The sequence below is a fragment of the Platalea leucorodia genome (genome assembly GCF_965183815.1).
Source record: "Platalea leucorodia genome assembly, chromosome: 1".
In the NCBI taxonomy this organism is placed as follows: domain Eukaryota; kingdom Metazoa; phylum Chordata; class Aves; order Pelecaniformes; family Threskiornithidae; genus Platalea; species Platalea leucorodia.
This window is the reverse complement of record NC_138823.1, coordinates 99,694,952-99,716,336: the sequence shown is the minus strand read 5'-3', so window position 1 is coordinate 99,716,336 and position 21,385 is coordinate 99,694,952. Positions and strand designations below refer to the sequence as shown.

Genomic DNA, 21,385 nt, shown 5'->3' with positions numbered 1-21,385 from the left:
ACAAAAACCCCCACCAGTTTTCCCGTGCAAGGTCTACAAGACCGAGGTAGCAAGAGAAAGAAAAGTCCACTGAAGCAGTATGACTCAAAATACCTAGAAGGTAAAAGCACACCTTCTCCGAAGTCAATAGGAACTGTTACTAGCTGCACGGGGCTAGGATTTCACCATGTATGAAAAGGGCAGTTAAGTGAATATTCACAACTAGAATAAGACTTATTCTAGTAAACCAAAACATTTGTGGTTAGGAAAAACTGAAGCAGATTTCATACCTACGTTAGAAATACATTTCTATTTGTCAGCTTGTGGTTTTAAGTACAACTCCACAACTTTCTGGGAAATGAATGATGCAATCAACACTTCCAATAGAGAAAGGGCTAGACAGCATGTGATTTAACAGTAATAAAATACTTGAAGCAAACAATTTAGCTAATACATACCAGTGAAAAGGACACAGATTTTTACTGAAAACAAGAGGGAACGCAAGACAGACAAGCCGTTAAACTCAGTATACTCCCACTAACATCTTACAAGTAAATACAGTTTTGTAAGAACTCTGGATCTCGAGTTGTTCTGCAAAACATGAAGAAGCTTTAGGAGCAACTTAGGTTTTCCAGCAAATGGAATTATTCCCAATCTCCTTCCTCAAAAGGAAATAAATCCTTAAAGACCCCCCCTGTCTTTGCTGTGTGACCGTGGGAGTTCATAGAGAAAAGTCACAACTAGTTTTAACACAGGCAGGCTGCCACTCCTACATACTCTCAATAGAGATGGGCTCTCCCTGAAAGCAAATCAGAGCTGGAGCTCAGCTTTAGCTGCATCCTCTGTTCTTGCAAACTAACTTAAAGAGAAAGCCCGAGAGATCTAACATTCCTAGATTAAATTTTTTCTTCTATGCTTTTTCCTGCCGGGCAGGAAACGAACAGATACATTTCTGAATCAAGGGGGAGCTACTGCAGTCTTTCACAGCAGAAGTGGTTTCATGGTAAAACAATCCCATTTATTTTTCACTTGCATCTTTTGAAAGAGCTCTGCAAATTAAAAGTAAAAATCCGAAGTCAGAGGACTGAAAAGTATTTCTGTACATTTAGAATTGCTACTGATTCAAATTAAAGACAATATACAGCATGACACAGAAAGAGTCTGACAGAAAAACACTTGGACAAATGCCAATTAGGTCTCCTCTTTATGAAGTTAGTGACCATATGACACTCAACCGTTGCTTTTCAAGAGAGATTTAGTAGTATGTCCTGATGCATTTGCTTCTCACCTGTACCAAAAGGCTCATTCTTTGAGTTTAAATCTCTCTCTGAAAGAATTTGTGTTTGGAAATATATGGAGGGATTTTCTACCTTTTTAGAATGCCAATAAATACACGTGGTACACATGATGAGTCTGTGTTAGAAAGACTGCTAAACTGATCTTTAAAATCAGAGGAAACGGGAGAAGATTTTGCACCTATGCACATAGGATAGGAATAACAAGCTTTTACATCACACTTGAAGACTTTATGGGCTAGGAAATAATTATTATGTTCTATTTATAGTGTCCTTTTCCCGAATGACATATTAACTTTATTCCTTCTTTAGAACACTCACCAAGAAGTGCTGGTTTTCCTGACACTTTGCATAGTATCTATTTTTTAGCAGGATAGTCCCTATATTTAAAATTAGTTCTATCTAATTATTTTAGCAACTATTTATCAGATGCTCAGGCATAGAGGCAAAGATGTACTGATTACATAGATATATATAGAATCATCTGTCCTGGGAAGACAGGAACCAACACTGAACTAATTCCAAACATTAAATTATTGCTTGTCTAATTTGAGAAAGCGTCAAGTCCTGTAAGTTTGCACAAAATGTATTTCTTAAATAAAAAAGTGAAGATCTTGAATATAGATTAATTCAATATAGAAGGACTGTTGAGTTATTCTGCAATAATAGTTTTTCTTACATTATTGACTGTTTTTTCCTCTTCAGTATGTTACGAGGGGCTGCTAACTTCGCTAATGCCTGGCTTAAAAGAGTCCTATTAGCAGTGACTTACCTTCAAACAAAGATATTAAATTCAAATTAAGAAGTTGCATTTATAATGAAAACTCAGCATATTCTATGAAATATTCAAAATTCTTTATTTCAGGCCAGTATAGTATTGTTACAGGCACGCATCTCTTCCTCCACACTTGCCCATGATCAAAGTTGGCACTCCCGACCACCAAGAAAGTTAAATAGTTATTACAGTACAGGCACAAAGTAGCCAAACAGCTTTACTGTCATTAAGCAAAGCCATGATTGTGCTCTAACAGCGTTTATTACCAGTGCATAGATTGTTCTCTCTTCCTGAGAGCAAGCAAGAAAGGGAAATTTCCCTTAACTGAAGGAAGACAGATGGCAGCTCTGCCACTAAAGCAGCCATTTCATCAGTGGAAGAACGATAGATATCTGGATACACTGGATGCCTGCCTTCATTGCTTTCAGTTGCACTTACTAGTTTACACAGGCTTGCTTAGAACTGGATTAAACATCCTTGCAGGTTTCCGTTATTGCTTTCATTATTATAAGCACTATCAAAGTTCCACATTTAAAGAATCAACAAGATTTTTATTTTTTTTTTTAAAGTAAACCAAAAAAATCCCAGAAGACTGTCAGTATTGCAGTTCCCTCGCCTAAGGCACTGCTTCATAACCACCATTTAAAATCTCTTTCCTTTCTAGAAGCATCAATTCCCTTCCATCAAGAAGGCAGCACCAGAGACACTTAACTGTAAATTAACATAACTAGTGTATTTTACTGCATTTCAAACTTCCAGTTACAGTGGTAAAGTTAGCAATTAGCATATGGAATGAGTATCAGATACTTATATGTACCAAAGGCAAGTTAGTCACAAAAACCTCTACAAATGTATTACAAACAAAACTAGCAGCAAACACTGCTATCATTACACAGTACTCTTTCATGAAACATGACTGATTGGACGGCCATCTGGAAAACAAGCTAACTGTAATGTTACAAAAATAGCAAAACAAATATTTGATCATAGTAACTGTATGAACAAGTGTTAGAAGGAAGGAATTAAGCATGATTCCGTTAACACAACTTCTACTTATACAAGAGTGCCTCCAAGCCACAAAACACGTAGTTTCAGTTTTACATTAATAACCAAGACTTCAGTCTGATACATGCAACTGACTCCGGCAAGCATGTCTGAATAGGCAATGGAACATAATTCCACGGATTCTTCTCTACAGCGTGCAGCCCCGCACCATTGGTACGAATGCCAGTCTTTGCTTACATGACACTTTGTAGCAGCAAGGTGTACTGCAGCTCAGAATGGAGGGACAAGGCAGAAATGCGTGTATCATGCTTTCGTCAGAGGTAAGTTTCGAAATATGCATGATGTGTGTACAGTTCGTTTCTAGGCACATCTTTGGTTACATTCTCAATATAGTCTGCTTTACAAAAAAAATAAATAAAACAATCAAGACTTGGTTAAAGTCCAGGCAAAGATAAAATTTCTTTTTTTTTTTTTTTTTTTCAGAAACCAAGACAGTAGAAGTCCCTTTAAATTGATGTTTTATTATATCCATAAACGATAAAATCCCAGTGCTACAGTAAGGCACGTAAATACTGAACCTGAAAGAAAATAAAAATGGGGAGGAAAATGGAGACAATAAATCATTAGCTCTCAGAACATTTCTTCAGAAAGCTATGTACAAATCTTACTACAGTACTAGAAGTGTAACCGCCACCCCTTCCCCATGTAAGAAAATAAGGTTTTTAATTTACAACAAACAATTTCAAGGTGGAGGAGCACAAAAATGACAAATAAGAAGGAAAGAAAAAAGAATGCAGGAAAGCTGGGCTGGAAAACTATCAAAAGGCTGAAAAGAAACCCTTAGTTGCTTACCATTCCAAAAAAGATCAATATGGCAAGTTACAGTTGTAAAGTGAGGAAATGAATAACAGGATTATTAAATCACAGTCAAGTATTCAGCAAACAAATAAATGAAAGCTATCTTTAACGAGGCTTATCAGTTTGCAATTTTTTAAATTTCTATTTAAATGAAATCAACTTTTGGTTTCTGCATATACACACAAAAGATTTCACTTCAAACACAATGCAAATTTTTTTTTTTTTTTTTTTTCCATGCAGAGTTCAACATGTTTTTGAGTAGGGTTGGTGGGGAAAGAATTTCCTCTCATTTTAATAAACTGCCTTTTATTTTCCAGTAACAGTGCTCTCTGAAGCATATGCCTGAAGTACAGTACTATGAACAGACGTAAGTGATGGTACTTGTGACAAAATCGATTGTGAAAGAATAATCAGAAAATCTAAATCAGAAGAATAATTTTCTACTGCAAACCTGCTCATTTAATAGCACTTCACACTCAGTAGAAAAAAGTCAAAATATTAGTTACCTAGGGCAGTAAGTAGGTGCACACACACATAAATATAGTATTTTTCTAATACACATGCCTGAAAAATGAAAGTTTAAAGAATATGTGGCACTGAACAGTCAGAAAAGCTAAAATGTTCCATTTTGCATATAGCCCTCCATCAGACAGATGAAGAAATCCTAGAAATGCATGCAGCAGGCTGCTTTTATAAATTAAGTCAGGCATAGAAGAACTTTTTGGCCTTTGTTAACACGCGGTCTTTTAGATTTCTCATACACATTATTATTACAGCATAAATGAGGGGAAAAAAAAACCAAAAAGTCATATAGCCATAGCTCATGCAAAATACAGTTGCGAATCACAGGAAACTTTATCTGGGTTAAGTACACAAATAAGGCTGCTAATCTTGACTGAGACAATTTCAAGTATTTTTTTTTTTTTTTAATCAGGCCCTTTATGCATACAGTCAATTGAGAGTTTGCCAAACATTTAACAATGTTTAACAGTTTCACCATCAGAGACAACCATCAGATTCCTTACCTGCTAAGTACTTAATATTATCAAGTTTGTGGGATTCGAGCATTGTTTTCAGATCTGCAACTTCTGTGTCTATTTTTCTATCTGTTTGGGTCAGAGCTCGATCTTGTTGTGCATGCTACAAAAACAAAGCAACAAATGATGGAATTTGAACAGTTTCTAGTTTATTTAGAAATTTAACCCATCCCTTCAAGTTGTATTTTTGGTTAGGGCCACAAAAATGATCAGAGGGATGGAGCACCTCTCCTATGAGGAAAGGCTGAAAGAGCTGGGGTTGTTCAGCCTGGAGAAGAGAAGGCTGCGGGGAGACCTTATTGCGGCCTTGCAGTACTTAAAGGGGGCTTATAAGAAAGATGGGGACAGAGGTTTTAGCAGGGCCAGTAGCGATAGGACAAGGGGTAACGGTTTTAAACTAAAAGAGGGTAGATTCAGACTGGATATAAGGAAGACATTTTTCACAGTGAGGGTAGTGAAGCGCTGGACCAGGTTGCCCAGAGAGGTGGTCGATGCCCCGTCCTTGGAAACATTCAAGGCCAGGCTGGATGGGGCTCTGAGCAACCTGATCTGGTTGTAGATGTCCCTGCCAACTGCAGGGGGGTGGGCTAGATGGCCTTTAAAGGTCCCTTCCATCCCAAAGCACTCTATGATTCTACAATTCCTCCTGAAATGTATGTTAATTTGCATTCAAAGAGAACAAGTTCCTTCCTAGCTGATTGAATTGAATAATTTGGTGAACTCAGGAAATTTATATGATTACAGGTTCCTTAACACACAACCTAGAAAGTGGCAGAACTGGATGCCTTCTTATCTCAATCTAGTAGAGTAAACATTAACTTCAATCTGTTGTTTGGCCTACCTATGTTAAATGCACTGCTCAATTATAAGAGCTGTTGAGAAGTCTAAGAGCCTCTTGTGACAAAAACATACCGGAGCATAAAGATTTATGGATCATTAGAAAAACTGAGAATTGGTCTTCTGATGTAAAAAAGCATGTCTTCATCTTGTAATGAATTCTACCACAAAAACAGCTACAAATTCAGAATCTGATTATGACAGAAGACAGAACTTGTGTAAAAAAAATGGGATAGAATTATTACTCAGAAAAGACTGAAAGATCAAACTTGTAAACTGAGAACAACAGCTGCTGAGTTGCTGATATTTTCAAACCAGCACTACTGAAACATTGTGAATCAGTTAATGATTTACTGCTACACATCTTCCTAGGGATAATTCCCTATACTACAGAGAAGAAACAAAAGGAGGAAGTGCTTGGTAAAAACCTCCTCTAAAGTGAAGCCAAATCAATCTAACAATGTGTTTCAGTCTCACTGAACATGGGGGGGGGAAAATTAATTTCACAAACTAACATTAAGAGTAGAATTCTGTCTAGAGAAAATACTACATGCATGAAGTTTCAAAACAAAGTGACCACTGAACGGTTTATATATACATGCAGAGGGTCTAATAATATATATGAAAGCCTTTTTATTCTGTAGGCACTTCAGTTATCTGCACCAATATGAAAATACACAGGGAAATAATAGAGCACAATAACATTTTGTACATTAAAGCACCTAAAGACATGAACAACTCCAAAAAGAACACAAGGTCTATAACACAAGTACAAAAAGATTTGCTGTGTAATAAGCAGCTACCAAGTTCTTACCAATTCCACTATTTCTGTTCTCATTTCAAGTAGTTTTCTTTCATTAAGTGAGTACTAGAGGGGAGAAAGAAGAAAAATAAAAAAGATAAACATGATACTGTCATTGAACTTTTTCCCCCACACTTGAAAGCATATTTCTTTGTTTCCAAATTGTGTAGAACACTGAATCTGGACAAGATTATTGCCTGACAACACTTGGGAGACAGTATCGTATGATAATTGCTGTTCTTCGGAAAAGCACAATTTAGGTGTTCATCCACACCTCTGAACTGTAGAGCGCAACAAGTCCATTAGACACATCTTCTGCAAGAACTGTATATATTAATAGGCAGCTGGAAGAAAGGCTGGCAGATTTGCATTTCTGAAAAACAAAGACCTATGATTCTAGACAGTAACTCTGGAAGAGTTAACTAATCCATTGAGCATACAAGCACAATTAAGACTGAACCATCTACTGTTTTCAGGAAGGGGAGTACAGTTTTAAAAAAAAAATCATATCAAACTCAGCTATCAGAGAAATGTTTAGCCAGCACTGCACATGCTCACCATTTGTCTTGTTCTGACCACCATTTCATGATATATTTGCTAAATATAGAACATTTGTATCTCACACTAAGCCATTCATTTGTGGAACATCAGTAGTTGTGGGTTATTTTTAAGTTATAGCTATTTGGGTTCAAGAAAAGTTAAATCCAAATTAAAGAAGCATACCTTTAAGGCAGGTTACCTTTCCGACTCATGAACAGGCATGATTTACCTTGACATCTATAACGGTTCCTGTCCCACTACTGGAGCAATTCAATTATTCACAGACAGCTGCTAAACAGTCTATAGTGCAGAGTATTAAGGTCATCAGGCACCCATCTCAGAATCCTCAGTTACACAGCAATAACCTCATCTGTTGACATTCCCATGTGGAAAGTTGCTTTATTTTGCCTCCACTCTGGAAGCTTATTCCACTTTCATATTAAACTCGGATTAATCTACATAAATGCCTCAGCACTGAAAAACCCTCCTTAAAGATCCAGAGCGCTGTTTGGACTTTTGACTGATTTAAAGATGAAGTGAAGAGATAACAGGCTGCTACACATGTGGAAAAATGACATAACAAAGACAAATGACAGCATGTCTACAATTAATGAAACAGTCACTAGATGCTGCAAAATGAAGAGAGGGACAAAAAAAAGAAACTCAGACATTTTATATAAATACTCATTTTTCTAAGTGGTAAGATGGCAGAATATTTATAAAAGAATCTAATTAAAATTATGTTTGAGGTGAAATTTCACATAAGAATTAGACCTCACATTAATAAACTGATCATCACTATCAGAAGAACCATGCAATTTAAAATAAACAATTTTATGGATTGAAATAATTTGTCTGTTTTACTTTAAACAGATGCTGTTAGCCAAATACACATTTTCTGAATAATTTCTATTCTACAAGCTTCTTTCTTGTTGTTTGTATTTGTTAAAGTTTTGCTTTGTGGCTAGAACTCTCTAGGTCAGACCCAAGGATTTTAAACTTAGGTTTAAGACAGTGAAATACACCCTTTTACTGCAAGGCATCACCACACATCTGTAATAACACCAGTGCACAAATAAAAGGAGGAAAGACAAGGTTAAACTCCCTCCCTGAAATTTCATTGAGGAGATCTCCCCTTAAGTCCATGTTTTTTACAGGGCAGAGAAAATGCAGTTTTGTCAGATGCATCTTGAGATTTTTAACAGCAAGCTTAGAGGCACTGTGATGCACGAACACATGAATATACATGGAATTTTGTACCATACTTCGAGTTTTTAAATCACATCTGTCTCACTGCAGATATAAATCACAGCATAAACACATGTGCATTAAGCAATGTAGGATTCTCCCAGAAATGTAAAGTGGAATGAACTAATTAAAAGATAAAGCATTTAGAGTTTGAAACATTAAAGACTGCCCACGTCAGTGTTGACAAATTAAGATATTCTTCTTCAGTACTTATTCCAAGCAAAACCGAAGGATAAGACCATTTTACCTAGTGCTTCAAGTTAAACCAATTTAAACTTAGGACATTTCTCTTCTGAGTAGTAACTTAGTAAGAATGCACAGTAACCTCCAATTATCCTGAGTTTTATTCTCAGAAAGCTAGATATTCACTCCTAAGTCAAATTACAAGCCACGTAAATATGATAATAATGCTCTGCCTACTATAGAAAATACTGGATTATGTCTCACCCCCAACTCAGCATATATGCTACAACCTGCTCCCCATTCATCTGCCTTTTTTCTTTTCTGTTCATGCATGGCAGACCTGGCAATTAAAGTGGAGGAGTTGGGGGAAGAAAAAAAAGAAAAGAGCAGTTTTCATAGAAACCATGAAATTATAGTTGCACAACAGAACACAAAGTTGGTCAACCTTCTTAAGAATAAGTTGACATGCACAGTTTGCTTTTCCTGGGAGGCAGTCAAAATAATGTAGTGTTCTGAGCAACAGACAGAGTCCAGATTCCAGGATCCCACATAAATATACAAGAAAACACTAGTGCCTAATTTATCACTGGTGAAGTGGTTTTAAATAGGTTTTGTAAGCCCAAAGTATTGCAAAGCTTACGATCTACAGAGTTAATACATTTCATATGATGCTTTTTTAAAACATTAGCATAAAATATTAACCTTTAAACAAGAATTCTACCTGCTCAAATTGTACTTTATTCAAGTCTGTTCCATGGCATAATAGACTGTTAGTCATTATACCAAATCACTGACACAGCTGTTACCTAAACTAATCATTGTGAAAAACTTGAAGGGGCACACACAAAAGATAAATCATATCTACTTGAACAGTTCTTATTGCCTAGATTGAAGATAAATATTAAGTCTTCACTATAGACCTGTGAAAAAGGACTGAATAAGAAATAAAATTAACAGAAAAATGTCATTAAAAGATCATTCAATTTAGAAGATGAAATTTCTTTGAGATCCTAAAAGCTATTAAAAAAAGATCTACAGGAACAGAATTCTATTTAGAGTGCATATGTAGCAAAACGCAAAAACTTGTTAATCTTCTAATTCTTCATCTACATTATTCTAATTTAAAATCACATCAATTCAGTTCTACCAGATATTTCAAAGTTCAAACCAATCTGAACCAGTATCAGTTACAATTAAAAAAAAAAAAAAAATTTACAACTATTTTCACAATAGGTATTTCCTGACAAACTAGCTACACTATAAATTCACTAGCTATAGGGAAATAAAACATGTTCAATGATGATAAATTTAATGAAATGTGTAAACTGAATTAAGTGTGAAAATAGAGAAAGAGATATACTAACAACACAGAAAACCTCTAGGCAGCTAGTCAGCATATTTAGATTAAATATCTAATATATTTCAGTGTAATGTGTTAATCCTGATATTAAAACAATATCAAAATAGATAGACATACAAAACCAAACATGGCACCTTGTACTATAGCAGCACAAGGATGAGTAACTTGGATTAGTATTGTTCAGCTTCAAGATGGTATTACAGATTAGTATGAAAATGCTCTTTGGGTAAGATGCTCTTACCCAAATTTGGAGATTACTCACCATTTAGATGTTTCTAGAAGAAAGTAACCAAAACTTACCAATTCTTTTACTCTGCTCTTCTCTAGGTTTAAGTTTAACTTGTTATCTGCACGAACTTTGGTAATTTCATCCTAATGGGAAAAAATTGATAAAGCAGCAAGCAAGATTTTCTATTTAATCATAAGCAGAAAAAAAAAATAAACAAATATATTGTGCCTTTCTTTACATATCTCAGGAATCAAGCTTCTCTGCAATTAATGTACAGAATTTTCAAAAGTATAAGTATTCCTATTCTTTCCCCAGGAAATACTCATGTTCTATAGTATGAATTGGATTCAGAATAAAAAAAAAGAACAATTGCTTTTAACAGCAGAGCACTGAGAATAGCAGCTAATTGAGAGCACATCCTTCTATAAATGCTGGGAATGTTTCATATATCACATAACTCTCTCTGATTTCCAGAAATCCATGCCTAGGTATATATGTAAGTTGGACTTCCTCCATGAACCAATCTTGAGGCTCAAAATAACTTTAAAAGCAGTTTCAAACTTTCTAATGTAAAAGAAAATCTGTTTCTAAAGACTACATCTAGGGCTTTCAGAAAAAGCTACAGACATTTTAGAAGTCAGGAAACATTTATTATATTTTTAAACATGTAACTTTTTTAAACTACCATAAGTTGTACACTTGCATTTTACTTCATCAATAGCTGCAAGTGATTCCTGCTTTTCTCAGTGACAGCTGCCATTTTAATGCAACCTCTTGGCAGGAATTCCAGCCAGCTGACAGTTTGTCATGAGGCAAACTGCTGATCAGATGAACGTGTGGGAGAAGCAAAAGACTGCTGATGTTCTGGGAGATTCTACTATTAAAAACAGGCAAGCGTCTCTCAAGTAGGCCAACGTCAACTAGTCAAGAGTTCATTAAGTTAGTATGAACAATGACTAGACTCAATTTCTATGTTTGAATTTTTGAACTTTAACTGGTTTATAATTAGATGTCATTACAACATGATACATTACAGTTTAATGAATCAAAGCATTAGAAATTAATTTTTCTTAAACTTGTATATTGCGTCTTCTTGTCTTTTAGAGGAACAAGTATGACCAAACATAATTCTCACAAGAGCAAGTTATTTTATGTTTACAGTTAAAAGTAAAATTTAAAGACATCTAGCTTTTAAGAAAAGATGATTCAGATCCTTGGTGCTCTACCACTAACTCATTTTTATGCAAGTAAAACCATAAAATAAGTTACAATTCAAAAATTAGATGCCAAATGTATTTTAAAATGGTATTCTGAAAACCCAGATGCATTAAGCATCTCATAACACAATATAAAACATGCAGGATTAGCCTTGAGAAATTTATGTTCTCCTTTTGGAGATGGCAGTGCAAAAAGAAATTGAAGATAATAGGAAAGAAATGGCAAGGAGGCACTAGGCTGAGTTTGACCACATTGTCAGCTAGCTCAACAAGTCCAATATACTGACAGTTTCATGGACAAATCCTAGGGAAAGGAGAATGCTCCATCCTTCCAGCTAAGAAGGACATCACAGCAGGAAACAGCAGTTCTCAAGTCAGATGACCATACTCCCTAAAAACAGTCAATGTTTCCCAGTTTCCAATCTTAATCACTCTTGCAAGAATGTTTGTTTCTCTGTAAAGGCTGCTTATGACTCCACACCCATTGAAATAATAGATTTTAAGACAATCTTGGTTTTGATGGTAGAAGGGTGTTTGGAATGCTATTCAAGACAAACAAACCATGAAGAACAGAAACGCAGCACTGGTAAGAATAAACCTGATAAGAATCTGTATGATGATTAACACACAGTAAGTTTTCTCCAGAGAGAAAATGACCTTGCAAAGGTCATTTGCTCCCAAACAAATGGGATCAAACATAATGGTCCCAAACTTAGTGGCCTAAAGAAGCCATTTAAAAGCTATTTTAAATTCTGGACAGCTAACAGATATGTCTTCAGACAAAAAAAATCCACAACCAACCAACCAAAAAACCCCCAACAAAACCACCCCAAACCCATTAAAAAGTGCTGTAATTTTAAAAGTATGTTGCATCTTTATATGTAACAGGCAGCCCTAAATGCAGAACTTCACTCAGCCTTAACCAGGACATGGCAGTTAGCCACTTTCTGAATCTAAATTAAGGACACGTAAGTAAAAAAATCTTCAGTTAAATTTGTCTTCACCTCTTGTACCATTCACAGTTCTCTGTCACCATAAATGAAGTATGCATGAAATTGTTTTTGCTGCAGCCCAGTGTACTATCAACTGCAATTTCAGTATCCTATATATCACAACAATTAAGCACAGCTTTTAAAATAAAATCTTGAAAGCAACAATTATTTTTTATTTAAAACAAACTAGAGAGGTGTTAATTCTTAATTATATCCAAAATACATTATATATTATCTTACCATGACTTGCTTCTTTATCTGCTGGAGTTCAAGTTTTATTTTCTGGGACAGTAGAAAAAAAAAGTACACTTTATTACTGTATATAAACACATAATCTAGAAATACTAATGAATTTGCTTGATCAGTAACAATGACTATAATCCATAATGTGAAAAGGAAGGCAAAATGAGCGTGGTTTAACTCTATGTCCTCAGTATGTGTATAGATATATGCATGTGTGTACACATGCATGTTTATTCAGTGCTGTGCATTTCCAAACAACAGCACAAGACAGAAGCTAGCAATGTCCCACAGCAGTAAAAGTGGCCTGATGCATAGGATGGTATGAGCAAGAGTAAAGCCAAGCAAACCAAGGGAAGTGATTATTTCCCCATACTTAGCACTTGTGAGCCTGCACTGGAAGTGCAGTGTCCGGCTTTAGGCTCCCTGGTGAAAGACCGATGTTGGCATACTGGAGCGAGTCCAGTGGAGGGCCATGAAGATGATGGGGGGCTGGAGCACACTATGTTGGGGGCAGGGGGGGTGAGGAGGTGAGAGAGCTGGGTTTGTTCAGCTTTAGGAAGAGATGGCTAAATGGCAATCATACTGCAACCTGCAACTACCTAATGTTCTCTAGAGGTCTTTTCTAACTCAAATTACTTCATTACTTCAGTTCTTTCAAAAGTTACATGAAATAGGTATAGCTGTAGCATCTTCTATTAACTCTCTCTGGAGATCATCCAGTCCAATCCCCTGCTGAAAGAAGGGGCAACTAGAGCAGGTTGCTCAGGGCCATGTCCAGTTGGGCTTTGAATATCTCCACGATAGGAACTCCACAGCCTCTCTGGGTATCCTACTCCAGTGTTCTACCACCCTTACAGCAAAAAGGGTTTTCTTATGTCTAAATAGAATTTCCTGCATTTTGGTCTCTGCCGATTACCTATTGTTCTGTCACCAGACAACACCAGGAAGAGCCTGTCTCCGTCTTCTTTATACCCTCCCTTCAAATATTTGTATGCATTGATAAGATCCCCACTGAGCCTTCTCTTCTCCAGGCCAAACAGTCCCAGCTCTCACAGTCTTTCCTCATGTCAGATGCTCCAGTCCCTTACTGTTCTTTGTGGTGGTCTGTTGGACTCTCTCCTGTATGTCCACATCTCCCTTGCACTGGGGAGCCCAGAACTGCACCCAGCACTCCAGATGAAGCCTCACCAGTGCCAGGCAGAGGGGAAGGATCACCTCTCTTGACCCCCTGGCAGCCCACCTAACACAGCCCAGGGGGGTGTTGGCTGCCTTTGTCACAAGGGCTCATCGCTGGCTCATGGTCAACTTGGTGTTCACCAGGACCCTCAGGACCTCTTCTGCAAAGCTGCTTTCCAGCTGGTCAGCCCCAGCCTGTCCTGGTGCATGGGGCTATTCCTCCGCAGGGGCAGGACTTGGCATTTCCATTTGTTCAGCTTCATAAGATTCCTGTCATCCCATTTCCCCAGCTTGCTGATGTCCCTCTGAATGGCAACACAACTGTCTCGTATATCAGCCACCGATCCCAGCTTCCTATAACCTGCAGACTTGCTGAGGGTGCACTCTGCCCCACCAACAAGGTCATTAATGAAGGTGTTAAACCATACTGGCCCCAGAGCCAACCCCTTGGGTACAAGACGCTTTTTTACATCATTAGAAAAAATAAGCAAGTGCTAGAATGGCACTTTCCAAGATAGTGATTTTTACCTCATTTTCTGAACGAAGTGCTGAAAATTCACTTTTTTCCAAAATAATCATGTCCTTTTTCACGCCACCAATATGGGACATTACTTGCTGAAGTGCAATTTCCTTTAAAAGAAGGAAAAAAAAAAAACCTCAGAACATATCATAACTATGATGCTTTTTCTCATCTGTGCCTACAAGTATGATAGGCTATTTTGGTACCCTTAAATTTTTAATTCAGCAATTTCAAATTGATTATCTGAGTTTCAGAAAGCAAGATAAATTAAGTGACAGTGACAGAATAAGCAAGTTAAGCTCAAACGTTGGTAATGTTTGACAAAATTAGCAGTGCTAACACAGATCAGAATAATTCACTTAATAGCCTAGGCAATAGTTTCTTCCAAGTCTTCAAACTCTTAAGCTTGCAAAGGCATTAGGGAGAGAAGATGAGTCTCTTAACTAAATGAGGAAAGCTGGCTCTCAGACCAAAACTCCTCAGTACAACCATTCTCTTGTAATTCCCTCCTTTTTTACCTCCCCCTGCAAAGGGGCTCGCTCTTCTTCGCTACTCAGAATCATGCACTATACTTAGACTTTTAATTGCTCTTCTCAGTCTGTTATATTGAGCTGACAGAAGACAAACAAGAATTCTCTGCAACTTTCAAGGATGGAAAAGTCTGTAGACATTGTTCTAGATCCTAATGGTAATAGCTACATTCACAACTTTCCAAATCCTCTTCCAACTCATCATCGTCTTCTTACATAAGCTCTTATGCATTCAAAACCTATAAGGAACTACAGGTTCTATCATGTTACCCAGAGTTCATGGCACATACACCTCCTGAGCTGCTTCCATACAAACCTGCACATTTCAATCTTAATGGCAGAAAGTCACCTGAGGGTGGAATCTACCAGACAGTCTCAGAAAACATCTACCATCAGAAGCAACAAAGAAAAACCTGTCTACTTTCATTCAAAAAAAGCTGGGCATAGAAGGAGGCAGAGATGCAATGACTGTTTATTGTAAAATATAACCAATCATGGGAGAAAGGGTCCCTTTAACATTGCATTCTCTGATTGACTGTGGAACAAGTTCAGCACAGGGGGAGGAAGCTCACCCATGTCTGCTTTGCCTGGAATCCAGGAGGTAGGAAAGATGAGCTGAAGCCTCCCTAGATGGAACATGGTGCAAAATCCAGGTATTCTGCTTCTTAATGTCTTGGCCCTACTGCCAAGACTATTACACTACGGAGACAGCAGCTGCTGTTTTCTCACATTTTAAGACAGTAGCCTTATTACTATGAAATAAGTTAAAGCCTGTGTTCAGAAGGTGACTTGGGGCCCTGAATCCCAGCCTCACAGAGCAGCCCAAGAGGTTGTACTTCAGCTATGCTTCTTGTCAGCATTGTCTATTTGACTAGCTTATGTGTCAGGGAATTCCAGCATACCAGATACTGTGAATCCCATTCAAAGATGCCCAAGTTCCACATGCAGCGAATCATGCCTTACTCTGAATTTCAGTTTCATTTCTGGAGCCAGATGCCTAAGAGCTCAACGTGGCAGTATTCAACACTGTCATGTCCAATTCCTTACATGGATCTATCTTTGTATGACCTGACAAAGGCCCCTCAAAAAAATCACAGCCAGTATTAGAACAAGAAACTTTGCCTCTAGATACAATTATTCATTAAAACAACCATTCCCTCACAAGTCAAAGCTAACAATTCCGCTCAGCTGTACGCAATTTCCTGGTAGCCAGGAAGGATCTCTGTAGCTACTCAGCATTATCAGTCTATTTCCAAGCAAGCTTTCTTCACTTCCTCACACCAAGATGTATATGCTGGCCAGGTTTAGAGGATACCATGAACAATATATGCACCAAAGGAAAAGGGGATAGATTTCAATATCAGCATCCAAACTATATGTGTTTCTATATGTTACGAGTGTGTACAACCACACCAATCATGCCCTAAAAACATCACATAAAAAAAGAAATTCAGTTCAATTCTAATCCAATAAATATGACACAAATAAACATAATAATAAATACAATAAATATAATAAATATAATATGACACAAATAAATATAATAAATAGATATAATATAATAAATAGATATAATATAATAAATATAATAAATATAATGTGACACAAAGAGATAAATAAAAAGGTACCAGATAACAGGGTGGTAAATCACTGAGGGAATCTGTACTTCCTTGTTACAAGTCTACAAAAGAATATATGTAGGAGCTGTAACTATTCAAATCCATGCGTTGAATACCTCCTACGTCTGTCTAAAAGCCTTCTCAGCAATTCTATTTCATGCTACAATAAGGTTGAAACCAGAAAACTACCTGTGGTTTGCATACCAACTCACAGTACCTAAATCTCAAGGTCCACCATAACACTGATAAGTATTTGATAAACTCAAGACAAAAGTCACTAGCCAATAAATACATAGGGATGTTTGTTCTTCACCTTCAAACTTTTAAAATACAGTGTCTAATGGTAACAAATAGCAACATATATTTCATTAGCAGGCATACTAGATTTTGATTAATTCAACCCCACCATTGTCTTTGAGCTAACCTGCTGTACTTTGGTGACCATGTCCTTGTAAATCATATCCAGGTTGGTGTTCGTAATTTTCACTAACGCAGATACAATGACCTCCGACTGCTGAGTAGTGAATCCTAAGCAAAACAAAATGCAACAACATTCAGAAAGAGACCTAAATCTGGACAGTTTACAGAAACGCCACTTGCTAATACTCAGCACTACGTTAAAACGAATGTCAGTTATGAAAGATAATAAAACATACTCCTCTTGATCCAGCACTAACAAAAGAACACAACCAGCCAGTACATCCAAGTTCCTCCACCCCAAAATTACGTCTGTGACATAGTATAGCTGCTTCTGTAGTACAGCACTCTTACAATGTCAGCAGGATAAATGCTAGAAATTTTCTAGAAGTATTATGGAATGTCATCTCTCACATGTGGTTATTTCTATGAGCAAGAATTCTGACCCTGAAAAGCAGATACCTACTTTCGGTATACTATAAATCTTCAGAACCACTGAAGATGTGTCTAACTCAACAACTGAAAACAGAGCTAACCGCTCTGATTTTCAGGCCTACCAGCCTCTGAGTCTGTATTAAAAACCTTTTAAACTGAATATATTGGAAACTATTGTTAAATATTGTCCCTAGAAATACTCTCAACTTTTCCACTTTCAAAATGTAGGAGTAAAAATGTCATGAACAAGATTTAACCATTATGAAAAGAAAGACTTGCAAAAGCATGACTGTTTCAAACTAACTAGCAGTTAAGCGTTAGAAAGCAAAAACATGGTCTGAGAGTGAGTCGCTTCCAATAGCTGAGGTGATATAATAGTTTGCCACCACCAAAAGGAAGAGATACCCCTCCTCTCTCTCTCTTTTCTTATCCCTCCTCCTGCCAGTTTGTATGTGTCCTGGTGCTCACGCAGCGGCTCTGTGAGCTCATTAAACTAGCGTCTCAGAATACCAATCAAGCAAAAGAGGTGCAGAGTTTTCTGAGAATGAGGTTGGCACATGGAAAGAGATGAAGCCACATGGCAGGGAAAAGGGACTGGGATCTCTCCTTTTCAGGGATGGAGAGCTGTCAGAAGTCAATTCAACTGTAGCGAACTTCACCTTAAGGTACCCTCCCCACCTCAGCAACATTAGCAAGAATCCAAAATAATCTATTCCCTTATCTATGTTTTAGCATAAGAGAAGACATATTTGATACAGTATTCTACATCATATCCTAATACCTGCATTTTACATAGTAGTCCATATTCAATCCTATTATAAAACATCGTTGAATATTCAAGGAGCGATATACCAAATATGTAGGAATCCAATTAATACAATTTAAAACACTACCTTGAAAACTGGTTTTTATTTTCAGTCCTTAAAATCTAATTTCTCTTTAGCATTTTTAGTTACCAATAGGATAATACATTATTCCAATCAAAGTTATATAAGCTCACTGTTTCCTTTTGGAAGTAGAAAAAACTTACATGTTCTTATCCAGTATATAAGAAAAAATAAAATCTGTAAAACTGAAGCTGTAACATCACACGGCAAGAAGTAACAAACTTTGTAAACTAAAAAACCACTCATGAAATGACATTAAAAATAGCTACCCGTTTCTAGCAAATTACCATTTTCTTCCAGGAGGCATACCAGCGCATGAGTGTCAAAAAAAAGCTTCCTGTTTCCCAGTAAGGAAATATTCCCTTTGCTTTGCAAAGATGATGATGCAGAGATGCTTACATCTGAAAAAGAGATAAACAAAACCCAAGTTATTTTTAAGAAAGAATATGTAATCAACATGTTTGCTTTCCAGGAGTTTCCTTACTACCCCAAATATTTTTCATTTGTGACAAAATATTAGATTGTGCATTATCGCAGCTTGCTTGAAACTGAAGGGGTATCTTACTAACAATCTCTATGCACAAGAGCTTTGAAATAGAATACAATGCTACTGCTGCACTTGTGAGATGCTCTCCAAGAATATCCAGTCCTAGAAAAATCCCAGCAAGTGTCAGGGCCTTAAAATTGTTCCTTTACTGTTATCAGCATAAAATGTGGAAGCTGTGAGCACTTCATAGCCTTGAGGGCTAAATCCACAGACTCTTTCCATTCTTTGTTAAAGAAGCAAACCTTCACTGGTTGCCCTTTAGACACTAAATTGCTATTAGAAGAATTACTAGCACATTCCTCGAATATCAGTGTTACAGAAATCATACATTCAGGGAAATTTAATACCAGTGCATGAAGTAGTGGACAGAAAGAATGTAAGATGGAACATGAGGTAAATTGTCAGGAGGCAGAACTATCTGTCCTCAAAGACATTATATTTTAAAACACTTGGGTGGGCAGAAAATATGGCTATGCCTTAGCTGTCTTACTCAAAGATCAATGAAGAGTAGGTAATTTAAGTCTTAGGGCGGGAGGGAACCAGTCCTAGTAATTACGCCTACGGCCAGCTCACAAAGCTGCTGCTGACAGGTCCCTGCAGGCCCCGGGCCCCCACGCCACCGGGCTCCCGGGTACCCTCCCGGGAGACACCCCGCCACCCTCCCGCTCCCAGCTCTCACCCCGCTCCCCGCAGCGGCGGCGACTCTCCCCGCCGGTCCCGCCGACCCGCCTTCCCCACCCCGCGCTGCCGTTAACGGCCATAACGGCCACCCCGCAGCCCGGCGGCGCGGCCGGGCGCTGCCAGTCGCCGAGGCAGCGGCGCGCACGGCGGTCACGTGAGGCAGCGGCGGCGGCGGCCGGGAGGGCGCCGTCCGCGCCGCGCGGCCGCAGCAGCAGCAGCGCCCGCCTCCCACCGCTCACAGCCGTGGCCGCGGCCGCCTGACCCCTGGCCATGGCCGCGCCACCCGGTCCCGACGACGGAAGAGGGAAGGAGGAGGGAAACCGCTGCTGCCGCCGCCGCCGCCGCCGCCGCCGCTAGAATGCCATTGCTGAGCGCACGCCGCCCCGGCGTCTCGCTTCCGCTACAGGCGGCGCCTCACTTCCGCCTCCGGCACGTGGCAAAACAGGCGGGTGACGCCGTGAGCGGCGGCGGTCGACTTTACGGGTCACGCGGCGGCCGCGGCGAGAAGAGCGGCGCGGTCGGGCCCGGCGGAGCGGAGACTTCCCCGCTCCCCGGTGTTCCCTCCCGGGGGCCGTGGCGGCACCGGCACCCCCCGGCTCCCGTGGGCCGCGGGCCTGGGGTGCCGGCGGTTAGCCGCTAGCGGCACAGGCCCTGCCCGGCGTCGCACAGCGGCGGCGCTGCCGTTTCCATCCTTTATTTGAGTGAACAGAGAGGGGGTTTGGGGAGGGAGGGTTGTCCCGGTGCTGCAGGAGGGGCACGGGCCCACCTCGGACCCCGGCCTGAATAATAGGCGTTTAGTAGGAAAAAAAAGTGCATTTCAGACAAATCTGTCATTCTGTAATGATACTGAGATTTCGGGTTTCGAAGTTATTAACTGAGTCATTTGCGGAATTAGGCAACTCGGCGGATCTAGGAGTCTGGAGCTTTAATCATTAAATAATTGCTGTAACCATTAGAGCGGGTAAAGTCTGCTGTGCTTGCAGTTCTGCTGAAAATACGGGTGTGCTTTTTCCTTACCTGCTGCATTTCTAAAACAAATGCACTTAATATTTGTAAGGAATGAGAAGAGAGCGGTTTGGCCCACTGTCATTTCCTCCAGGCAGCACTTATTTCAGAGCAAGTCTTATTTTTTACGTTGCGTACATGTTGCCAAAAAGCATGCAGCACCTTTTCTTCTTCTTACCGGAATCAATAATTATGGTAAATTGTTATGGAGACGGACTCGTTCAGCTGTATCTATACAAACGCAAAGGCAGGTGAACCGCCGCGGCACGTAGCGGTGCCACAGCAGCCCGGCTTGCCGCTGCCGCTGAGACGGCGCATGTACACGCGGCCAGCGACTGTAGCAGCACTTCCCTCCAGCAGCTGTGGTGATAAAGCAGAAGGGTAGAAGCCATCACTGTTATTACAAAATAAACTATAAATGTTACTTCTGTATATCAGAAAGATGTTACTGTGCTCGCAGACTAATCCTACATGAACAGCCGTTTCTCGAACCACTTGCACTGTACGAGTTCAGGGACACTGGTGGGCTCACCAGCGCTGTTGTGCTTGTTTTCATCCTAAGTAAAAGCAGAAACTTGCCTAATGTGCATTGCATCTGCTTGGCTGTTGTATGCACGTTGCCTGGCGTTAGCACGGCAGTAATTCCTGACATTGGTGAGTCTGCAGGCAGTTGTCTTTTCATCTACAGATGATTCAGAAATTGGTGCAGTGTATTTTCTTTGATACTCGTTCTTCAATGATCCCTTTCAAAGCCCTGCGCTTGCTATGGCAATTGAAAGGCGAAATTGTGACTACTGAAGTATCTCCTTTTATATCATCCGCCGGTTTGCATTTTGCAGTTGATTTCTGCGCTTGGATATGATGGCAGACAATGTGTGCAAGAAGTGCTGTACAGATGGAGGCTGCGATTGCAACTGGAGTCAGCCCATTCAGGGTCAAATACACCCGCACGTGCTGGCTGTCAGTGC

General features: G+C 39.1%; 1 protein-coding gene across 1 annotated transcript; it reads right to left on the bottom strand.

Annotated features, from left to right (window-relative positions):
* Positions 1-2,107: 2,107 nt before the first annotated feature.
* MCUR1 (mitochondrial calcium uniporter regulator 1) lies at positions 2,108-19,786 on the bottom strand. The gene is made up of 9 exons (XM_082306698.1): positions 19,411-19,786; positions 18,472-18,585; positions 16,870-16,973; positions 14,305-14,406; positions 12,598-12,639; positions 10,220-10,291; positions 6,601-6,654; positions 4,938-5,052; positions 2,108-3,632 (listed from the first exon to the last, which is right to left on the bottom strand). Exons 1-9 carry the CDS (start codon positions 19,682-19,684, stop codon positions 3,577-3,579), a joined length of 933 nt encoding a protein of 310 aa, XP_082162824.1. The 5' UTR covers positions 19,685-19,786; the 3' UTR covers positions 2,108-3,576.
* Between the last annotated feature and the right edge of the window lie 1,599 nt (positions 19,787-21,385).